The sequence below is a fragment of the Ostrea edulis genome, chromosome 1 (assembly GCF_947568905.1).
Source record: "Ostrea edulis chromosome 1, xbOstEdul1.1, whole genome shotgun sequence".
Taxonomy (NCBI): domain Eukaryota; kingdom Metazoa; phylum Mollusca; class Bivalvia; order Ostreida; family Ostreidae; genus Ostrea; species Ostrea edulis.
The window spans coordinates 7,459,782-7,471,490 of NC_079164.1; the positions used below are offsets into that span (position 1 = coordinate 7,459,782).

At 35.5% G+C, this 11,709-nt stretch overlaps 1 protein-coding gene and 1 long non-coding RNA gene across 2 annotated transcripts in view; both read right to left on the reverse strand.

Moving 5' to 3' along the window:
- Positions 1-497: 497 nt before the first annotated feature.
- The window catches only part of LOC125664276 (deoxyribodipyrimidine photo-lyase-like), a 16,830-nt gene continuing 5,618 nt past the window's right edge, over positions 498-11,709 (reverse strand). The window contains exons 4-6 of the mRNA XM_048896966.2: positions 10,733-10,927; positions 10,148-10,385; positions 498-982 (exon numbers count right to left, since the gene is read on the reverse strand). Of these exons, the coding sequence (XP_048752923.2) occupies positions 615-982; positions 10,148-10,385; positions 10,733-10,927 (801 nt within the window). The 3' untranslated portion in view covers positions 498-614. The remainder of the gene's footprint in view (positions 983-10,147; positions 10,386-10,732; positions 10,928-11,709) is intronic.
- On the reverse strand, positions 992-5,314 carry LOC125664277 (uncharacterized). The gene is made up of 3 exons (XR_008799547.1): positions 5,271-5,314; positions 4,898-5,040; positions 992-4,481 (listed from the first exon to the last, which is right to left on the reverse strand). It is a non-coding gene; the product is annotated as an uncharacterized LOC125664277 (long non-coding RNA).

The following is an 11,709-nucleotide window of genomic DNA, read 5'->3' on the forward strand; positions in this document are numbered from 1 at the left end:
GGTTTAAGGAGTCACAACAGATTGAAATTGACACTTCCTTTTCAAAAACACACAATGGATAGTCCCCCGTCAGCTTTAGGCTTACGGTGATATAGCGGACTTTGATGGCCCTTAAACGCGGGATGTGACACGACTAATGAAAAGCAGAGAAGTTGTCTGGACATCAAGAATTGAAAGACATTTAGAATCGAACCCGCGACCCACGTAAATGTCAGTGATAGCACGTGATAATCTCCACAGACTGTGCATAGGTTAAATCAAGCTGTGTTGGTAGTCATCGAACACTCCGCGTGTCATTACGTGTCTGAAGGAATGCAGTTTTCAATCGTTCACCAAATATTGCTGCATGTGTGCCGAATTTGTTTCATATGTTGGATTCTTCAGTCCATTTGTTGAACAGCTGGTTAGAAAATATGATATCTAACTTTTAATATTTTAAAACATAGCGCAAACTTTATAGCATCTATTGATGGTTTTCCTAAATACATGACTACCACTGCAATGTTTCATATCTTTATTGAATTATATCACAAAAGCCCCTACACTCAATACAGTTATGTTCGCTAAGGTGTGAAGGTAACCCAAGCCAAGAGAAAAAAAACCCCTCTACTTTGTCATGAAAGTACTTGAAGTTTAGTCGCTCTAAATTTCCGTTCGTTCATCTGTACACATTCTTTCATAGTGCTAGCCATAAAGTCTCTTTCATTGGCAAAGGCAATGGCCTCGTCTCTCTTCCGGGAACGGTACCCTCTAAGCACGGCCGTGTGGGGGTTGTCTCTAGCCTCGGGGTGGTGAAGCTTGTATTTGAACTCCATTCTCGTGATGACTGGGAGACACATACCGTTAGGGAGCGACACCAGGTCGTTTCCGGATCGTCTGTCTACGTACTCCGGGTGTTTCTTACGGACAGCAACAACGTCCGCTAATGACTGCTCCCTGGCTCCCTCCAGATCCGTGATGATCCGTTCAGGATACGTTTCTCCTGTAAATATAAAACAGAGTAATGTAAATTCAATGCCGCTCAAAACATATATATCTGGATGATTGTGGAACGACAGAATACCGCTTAACACATAGATCTGGAGGATTGTGGCAGTACGACAGAGCATGCATTCCAGTTCATCTCCACTGATTTGAATATACAAACAAATGCTGACAAACTTACAACTGGAAAGTAACAACTCTAGGGAAGAAGTCCTTTTTGTCACCGAATGTCATAAATGTGTACAATTTACACAAACATTTAATGATATATACACGCTGTACATTGTAATGATATATACACGCTGTACATTGTAATGATATATACACGCTGTACATTGTACACTACACATGGTTTCAAGTGATACACCAGTCGCGGTACCTCAGTGGTAAAGCGTTCGCTTCGTAACCGGGAGGTCGTGAGTTCGGGCCCCGCTCGTACCAGGACCGCGACAAACCTATACCGCTGAAATAGGTAGTGATCGCTCTTTCACCAAACGCTCGGCATTTGGAAGTGAGAATCACGGGTCTTTCGGATATGACCTTAAAAACGGAGGTCTCGTGCCGCGGGAGGTGTTAGTACGTTACTTAAAGAACCCTCACTGTTACGGCCCTGAGCGCCAGGCATAGGTCTAAATTTGTGGTACTTCACGCTGGTGACGTCTCAATGTGAATGAAAAACTCTCGACCGGACGTATAACAAACAAACAATCAATCAATCAAGTGATACATCTATGTGCACTGCACACAACCTCTTGTGACATCGAAAATGATAATACATGCATCAGAACATGATATATATCTTTCACTAAACCACGTGACCATCCACGTGTGCTAAGCGGACTTCAAATGAACATTCCCAACTGTTTTCTCTGTGATAAACATTTGTAGCTCCTATCTGTTAATTTCCCCTTGAAATAAATGATCTGTAAGTTTTGTTTTAATCAGTAACAGATCTGTAATAAAAATTATTTGTGATACATACAAAGAAATCAACACGCTGTAAAACACAGCAGAACATCTGTATCTAGTAACGAATATCTAACCTACTAGTATAGAAAAAAAAACCCAGCAGAACATCTGTATCTAGTAACGAATATCTAACCTACTAGTATAGAAAAAAACCCAGCAGAACATCTGTATCTAGTAACGAATATCTAACCTACTAGTATAGAAAAAAAAACCCAGCAGAACATCTGTATCTAGTAACGAATATCTAACCTACTAGTATAGAAAAAAACACAGCAGAACATCTGTATCTAGTAACGAATATCTAACCTACTAGTATAGAAAAAAAAACCCAGCAGAACATCTGTATCTAGTAACGAATATCTAACCTACTAGTATAGAAAAATAAACCCAGCAGAACATCTGTATCTAGTAACGAATATCTAACCTACTAGTATAGAAAAAAACTCAGCAGAACATCTGTATCTAGTAACGTAAATAAGAAACGAATATCTAACCTACTAGTATAGAAAAAAACACAGCAGAACATCTGTATCTAGTAACGAATATCTAACCTACTAGTATAGAAAAAAAAAACCAGCAGAACATCTGTATCTAGTAACGAATATCTAACCTACTAGTATAGAAAAAAACTCAGCAGAACATCTGTATCTAGTAACGTAAATAAGAAACGAATATCTAACCTACTAGTATAGAAAAAAACCCAGCAGAACATCTGTATCTAGTAACGAATATCTAACCTACTAGTATAGAAAAAACCCAGCAGAACATCTGTATCTAGTAACGAATATCTAACCTACTAGTATAGAAAAAAACCCAGCAGAACATCTGTATCTAGTAACGAATATCTAACCTACTAGTATAGAAAAAAAAACCCAGCAGAACATCTGTATCTAGTAACGAATATCTAACCTACTAGTATAGAAAAAAACCCAGCAGAACATCTGTATCTAGTAACGAATATCTAACCTACTAGTATAGAAAAAAACCCAGCAGAACATCTGTATCTAGTAACGAATATCTAACCTACTAGTATAGAAAAAAACCCAGCAGAACATCTGTATCTAGTAACGAATATCTAACCTACTAGTATAGAAAAAAAACCCAGCAGAACATCTGTATCTAGTAACGTAAATAAGAAACGAATATCTAACCTACTAGTATAGAAAAAAAAACCCAGCAGAACATCTGTATCTAGTAACGAATATCTAACCTACTAGTATAGAAAAAACCCCAGCAGAACATCTGTATCTAGTAACGTAAATAAGAAACGAATATCTAACCTACTAGTATAGAAAAAAACCCAACAGAACATTTGTATCTAGTAACGAATATCTAACCTACTAGTATAGAAAAAAACCCAACAGAACATCTGTATCTAGTAACGAATATCTAACCTACTAGTATAGAAAAAAAACCAGCAGAACATATGTATCTAGTAACGAATATCTAACCTACTAGTATAGAAAAAAACCCAGCAGAACATCTGTATCTAGTAACGAATATCTAACCTACTAGTATAGAAAAAAAAACCCAGCAGAACATCTGTATCTAGTAACGAATATCTAACCTACTAGTATAGAAAAAAAAACCCAGCAGAACATCTGTATCTAGTAACGAATATCTAACCTACTAGTATAGAAAAAAACCCAGCAGAACATCTGTATCTAGTAACGAATATCTAACCTACTAGTATAGAAAAAAAAACCCAGCAGAACATCTGTATCTAGTAACGAATATCTAACCTACTAGTATAGAAAAATAAACCCAGCAGAACATCTGTATCTAGTAACGAATATCTAACCTACTAGTATAGAAAAAAACTCAGCAGAACATCTGTATCTAGTAACGTAAAAAAGAAACGAATATCTAACCTACTAGTATAGAAAAAAACACAGCAGAACATCTGTATCTAGTAACGAATATCTAACCTACTAGTATAGAAAAAAAACCCAGCAGAACATCTGTATCTAGTAACGAATATCTAACCTACTAGTATAGAAAAAAACTCAGCAGAACATCTGTATCTAGTAACGTAAATAAGAAACGAATATCTAACCTACTAGTATAGAAAAAAACCCAGCAGAACATCTGTATCTAGTAACGAATATCTAACCTACTAGTATAGAAAAAACCCAGCAGAACATCTGTATCTAGTAACGAATATCTAACCTACTAGTATAGAAAAAACCCCAGCAGAACATCTGTATCTAGTAACGAATATCTAACCTACTAGTATAGAAAAAAAACCCCAGCAGAACATCTGTATCTAGTAACGAATATCTAACCTACTAGTATAGAAAAAAACCCAGCAGAACATCTGTATCTAGTAACGAATATCTAACCTACTAGTATAGAAAAAACCCCAGCAGAACAGCTGTATCTAGTAACGAATATCTAACCTACTAGTATAGAAAAAAAAACCCAGCAGAACATCTGTATCTAGTAACGAATATCTAACCTACTAGTATAGAAAAAACCCCAGCAGAACATCTGTATCTAGTAACGTAAACAAGAAACGAATATCTAACCTACTAGTATAGAAAAAAACCCAGCAGAACATCTGTATCTAGTAACGAATATCTAACCTACTAGTATAGAAAAAACCCCAGCAGAACATCTGTATCTAGTAACGAATATGTAACCTACTAGTATAGAAAAAAAAAAACAGCAGAACATCTGTATCTAGTAACGAATATCTAACCTACTAGTATAGAAAAAACCCCAGCAGAACATCTGTATCTAGTAACGTAAATAAGAAACGAATATCTAACCTACTAGTATAGAAAAAAAACCAACAGAACATTTGTATCTAGTAACGAATATCTAACCTACTAGTATAGAAAAAAACCCAACAGAACATCTGTATCTAGTAACGAATATCTAACCTACTAGTATAGAAAAAAAAACCCAGCAGAACATCTGTATCTAGTAACGAATATCTAACCTACTAGTATAGAAAAAAACCAAACAGCAGAACACCTGTATCTAGTAACGTAAATAAGAAACGAATATCTAACCTACTAGTATAGAAAAAACCCCAGCAGAACATCTGTATCTAGTAACGTAAATAAGAAACGAATATCTAACCTACTAGTATAGAAAAAAACCAAACAGCAGAACATCTGTATCTAGTAACGAATATCTAACCTACTAGTATAGAAAAAAACCCAGCAGAACATCTGTATCTAGTAACGAATATCTAACCTACTAGTATAGAAAAAACCCAGCAGAACATCTGTATCTAGTAACGAATATATAACCTACTAGTATAGAAAAAAACCCAGCAGAACATCTGTATCTAGTAACGAATATCTAACCTACTAGTATAGAAAAAACCCCAGCAGAACATCTGTATCTAGTAACGAATATGTAACCTACTAGTATAGAAAAAAAACAACAGCAGAACATCTGTATCTAGTAACGAATATCTAACCTACTAGTATAGAAAAAACCCCAGCAGAACATCTGTATCTAGTAACGTAAATAAGAAACGAATATCTAACCTACTAGTATAGAAAAAAAACCAACAGAACATTTGTATCTAGTAACGAATATCTAACCTACTAGTATAGAAAAAAACCCAACAGAACATCTGTATCTAGTAACGAATATCTAACCTACTAGTATAGAAAAAAACCCAGCAGAACATCTGTATCTAGTAACGAATATCTAACCTACTAGTATAGAAAAAACCCAGCAGAACATCTGTATCTAGTAACGAATATCTAACCTACTAGTATAGAAAAAAACCCAGCAGAACATCTGTATCTAGTAACGAATATCTAACCTACTAGTATAGAAAAAAAACCCCAGCAGAACATCTGTATCTAGTAACGAATATCTAACCTACTAGTATAGAAAAAAACCCAGCAGAACATCTGTATCTAGTAACGTAAACAAGAAACGAATATCTAACCTACTAGTATAGAAAAAAACCCAGCAGAACATCTGTATCTAGTAACGAATATCTAACCTACTAGTATAGAAAAAACCCCAGCAGAACATCTGTATCTAGTAACGTAAATAAGAAACGAATATCTAACCTACTAGTATAGAAAAAAACCAAACAGCAGAACACCTGTATCTAGTAACGTAAATAAGAAACGAATATCTAACCTACTAGTATAGAAAAAAAACCAACAGAACATTTGTATCTAGTAACGAATATCTAACCTACTAGTATAGAAAAAAAACCAACAGAACATTTGTATCTAGTAACGAATATCTAACCTACTAGTATAGAAAAAAAAACCCAGCAGAACATCTGTATCTAGTAACGAATATCTAACCTACTAGTATAGAAAAAAACACAGCAGAACATCTGTATCTAGTAACGTAAATAAGAAACGAATATCTAACCTACTAGTATAGAAAAAAAACCAACAGAACATTTGTATCTAGTAACGAATATCTAACCTACTAGTATAGAAAAAAACCCAACAGAACATCTGTATCTAGTAACGAATATCTAACCTACTAGTATAGAAAAAAACCCAGCAGAACATCTGTATCTAGTAACGAATATCTAACCTACTAGTATAGAAAAAAACCCAGCAGAACATCTGTATCTAGTAACGAATATCTAACCTACTAGTATAGAAAAAAACTCAGCAGAACATCTGTATCTAGTAACGTAAATAAGAAACGAATATCTAACCTACTAGTATAGAAAAAAACACAGCAGAACATCTGTATCTAGTAACGAATATCTAACCTACTAGTATAGAAAAAAACACAGCAGAACATCTGTATCTAGTAACGTAAATAAGAAACGAATATCTAACCTACTAGTATAGAAAAAAAAACCCAGCAGAACATCTGTATCTAGTAACGAATATGTAACCTACTAGTATAGAAAAAACCCCAGCAGAACATCTGTATCTAGTAACGTAAATAAGAAACGAATATCTAACCTACTAGTATAGAAAAAACCCCAGCAGAACATCTGTATCTAGTAACGTAAATAAGAAACGAATATCTAACCTACTAGTATAGAAAAAAAAACCCAGCAGAACATCTGTATCTAGTAACGTAAACAAGAAACGAATATACTAGTATAGAAAAAAACAAACTATCAATTATTGATCATTGTAAATAAAGTACATAATAAATGATCATAGTCTAGTGTACACTACTTCTGAATAAAACAATGACAAAACATTCATTACAAGTAGAAAGAGTGTATACTATAGAAAGAGCGCCGCGGCCGTGTAAACTTCCGTGTGTATAGTGTATACTATAGAAAGAGCGCCACGGCCGTGTAAAACTTCCATGTGTATAGTGTATACTATAGAAAGAGCGCCGCGGCCGTGTAAAACTTCCGTGTGTATAGTGTGAACTATAGAAAGAGCGCCGCGGCCGTGTAAAACTTCCGTATGTATAGTGTATACTATAGAAAGAGCGCCGCGGCCGTGTAAAACTTCCGTGTGTATAGTGTGAACTATAGAAAGAGCGCCACGGCCGTGTAAAACTTCCATGTGTATAGTGTATACTATAGAAAGAGCGCCACGGCCGTGTAAAACTTCCGTGTGTATAGTGTGTACTATAGAAAGAGCGCCGCGACCATGTAAAAGTTTTGCGTGTACTATAGAGAGAGCACCACGGCCGTGTATACTGATCTCTGGTATATCCAGGGGTCTGTGTTTGCCCAACTATCTATTTTGTATTGCTTATAGGAGTAATGAGATTGATCACTGTTCGTTATCTTCGCCTTGCATACTATAGAGAGGTTGGCCGTAAACTGACAAAGTAAACTATATGATAACTTTGCTACTTTACACTTACATTAACACTAGTGTCATGGCTGATATCGGAAATTGCATGATAAGGTTTCACGTCGTCTCAGAAATGTCTTCGACCGGTCGCGGTAGCTTAGTAGTAGAGCGTTCTCAACTTAACCGGGAGGTCCATACTTCCCATAGTTCTCTGCGTGCGTGAAAACGAACTCTGGCGGAAGTTTGTCGGGAGGTCATGAGTTCGAGCTCGTGCCATGTAATTGTCAAACTTCTGACATTAAAATAGGTAGTGATTGTTCCTTTGCCAAACGCTCAGCATTTTCAAGTGAGAATCACAGGTCTTTCGGATATGACCTTAAAAACGGAGGTCCCGTGTCTCGGCAGGGGTTGGCACGTTAAAGAACCCTCACTGCTACGGCCCTGAGCGCTAAGCGTAGGTCTAAATGTGTGCTACTTCACTTACAGCTGGTGACGTCTCATTATGAGTGAACAATTCTTGACGGGACTAAAACAAACAAACAATCAGAAATGTCTTCCAATTGTTGATCAGGACAAAATATGAATGATTATTATAATTTCTTTAATAAACGTAGCATATATTCACATAACAGTGAATTTCGTTACATTTTGATATGTATACTTGGCTATGTCAGTGACACGTGTGACACGCCATATTTATATTTATTTCTCTATAAAAATATCTTATATAATCTATATTTTCTATTTTCGATAAGATATCTAATAAATCGTATAAGATATCTCATATAATTTGCAATTTATAAGATATCTCATAAAATATACCTTATAAACTATATAAGATATCTCATAAATTCAATAAGATATTTTGCATATTAAACAAGGCATCTTATAAAGTTTATATGAGATATCTTGTAAAATTTATAAGAGGTATGAATATCTTATAAACTTTATGAGATATATTATATCAAAAAAGTAATGAAGATATCTTTTATACTTTATGAGGTATCTTGTATACTTATATAAGACATCTCATATTTAACGGGATATCTTATAAAGAAAAAATATAAGATATCTTATAAACTTTAGAATATGTCTTCTAACTTTAATAAGTCCATGAGATATCTTTGAAGAGGAATAAATGTAAAAATGGAAAGCCATAAACCAGTGAATTTTGTTACATTTTGATATTATATGTATACTTAGGAATACAGAATACATAAACCAGTGAATTTTGTACTTTAATATTCCACAATTCTATAGGTGAACATTAACCATTTAAATCACCCTGCAAGAATTTATCTAAAACAAATCTTGGGAAAATATGATGAAATTTAATATTGCCAATTTATAAGATAAAAGAACCACACTTTAATCAAGTTAAAAGGATAAGATAGTTTTAAATGAAATTTTTACATTTGATAGGATACTTTTTAATTATGTTTTCCATTGTCTATTAAATGATCTAACAGAAATAAAACTGATCCTATTGTCCAAGTACAGATAATGGAAAGATAACTCAATTTAGCATCATCCTTTTTTTATTTGAACCCCAATATTTTGGATTCATCTAGATAATAACTGAGATTACTCAGCTCCATCCTACCATGTCATTTAGATTTGACAATATTTTGTTATATCAGATATGTGTACATCTTCATAAACCAATGAAATGAAAACTTCTAGTCACATGACTTAATGGGTTTTATCTCTCTTCCCTACAGTTAAAATGTCAGTGCTTGTGTTTAGTTCACAGAGAAACCAGTATAAAATTGAATCCCCAAGCACTAACCCAGCTTTACACAGCACCGTCTCAGAAAAACACTAACCTAGCTTCACACAGCACAGTCTCAGAAAAACACTAACCTAAGCTTAACACATCACCGTCTCAGAAAAACACTAACCTAGCTTTACACATCACCGTCTCAGAAAAACACTAACCTAGCTTTACACATCACCGTCTCAGAAAAACACTAACCTAGCTTTACACATCACCGTCTCAGAAAAACACTAACCTAGCTTTACCGTCTCAGAAAAACACTAACCTAGCTTTACACAGCACAGTCTCAGAAAAACACTAACCTAGCTTTACACAACACCGTCTCAGAAAAACACTAACTTAGCTTTACACATCACCGTCTCAGAAAAACACTAACCTAGCTTTACCGTCTCAGAAAAACACTAACCTAGCTTTACACAGCACAGTCTCAGAAAAACACTAACCTAGCTTTACACAACACCGTCTCAGAAAAACACTAACCTAGCTTTACACAGCACAGTCTCAGAAAAACACTAACCTAGCTTTCTACAGAACAATCTCAGAAAAACACTAACCTAAGCTTAACACAGCACCATCTCAGAAAAACACTAACCTAGCTTTACACAGCACCGTCTCAGAAAAACACTAATCTAGCTTTCCATAGCACCATCTCAGAAAAACACTAACCTAGCTTTACACAGCACCATCTCAGAAAAACACTAACCTAGCTTTATACAGCATCGTCTCAGAATAGAGGGTGGGCATTTCCAGGGCTGATGTATGAAATCGTTTGGGAGGGAGGAAATCTCCGGACACCATCTTCTGACATAAGTGCCATCGGGGTCACAAGTCAAGGCGGCGTCTACGGGATGCATGACAAAATTCCACTGATCCAGCCCACTCATGCCCCCATTCTGCCACATCATAGCATTAATGGCGACATCAGCATCCAGCAGGGTATCCTATACGGAACAAACACAAAATTTTTGTTTCATTGCTAGTTACATAAAACAGTTAGTCAAGTTCATTGCTGAAATATCTGACAAGTTATTTTTCATTTGATCGGTAGACTTTGAAAAGTGAGTTGAACTAATATATCTATTCTATCAATTCTAATGGATGGACAATCTTTACCACATTGAATGCCATAGACATAATAAGAAACTGGCATTCTCTAAGAGGAACAGTTTTACTTTCAACATTTGCTTAAAACTGTTTCCAAAGCTACAAAATAATTCTAAGCCACCAGATATCAGAAGTCAATCTTTTGTTTAGAAGGTAAAAAGAGATCAAATGTTTGGGTGTTTACCTGGAACCACCTGTACCCCTCCACCCAGTGAATGCGCAGGTAGGAGATGAGAAAGGAGGCCACTACATGCCTGAGGTAGTTATTGATCCACCCCTCCAACCAGAGCTGCCTCATTGCGGCGTCCACCAGAGGGAAACCCATCCTGCCCCTCTGCCAGGCCTTCAGGTGAACTCTATTGTTGTTCCAGACCTGATTCTTTAAACAGCGAAAAACTCACCTTTAATTGGGTAGTAAATATACTTAAAAATATGAAATAGTTTTTCAAATCTGCAGATGAAAACCTCAAGCCCAAAATTTAAATAGTCTTTTCCAATCCACACAAAACATTTTTATATATTAGATCATGTAAGAAATAAGATCTTAAGAATCTATTTGCAAATTACGTAAACCCTACCTTAAATTGCTCAGAAGATTTTGAATGGGTTACTTCTAAAAGTAATTCATACCAAGCTCAATGTCACAAGGTTAAAAACTTTGACTAATCATAACCCTTCTGTTGTTGAAATGAAATTTTTAAAAGATGTTCCCTATACATTCCCTCATAAAACTTCAATCCCCTATTGTGGCCCCATCCTACTTCAGAAGACTAAAATTTAATCAAAACTGAATCTGAAGTACCTAGGTATGCTTACAAAACAACATGAGTAATCATGGTCCTGTCGTTCTCGAGAACAAGATTCTAAAATATTTTCCAATAAGTCTGCATATAAAACATTGATTCCCTGTTGTGGTACCACCCTACCCCAGGGGGTCATGATTTAAACAAACCTGAATCTACTATATGCCAAAAGAGCTTTGATGTAAATTTCAACTTTTCTGGCCCAGTGGTTGAGATTTTTTTTAACATAACCCTACCCTATTTGTTTTTTCTTAATTATCTCTTTCGAGGGAGATGACCCTTCATTGGAACAAACTTGAATCCCCTTTACCCAAGAATTATTTGTGCCAAATTTGAGTGAAATTGGCCCAGTGGTTTT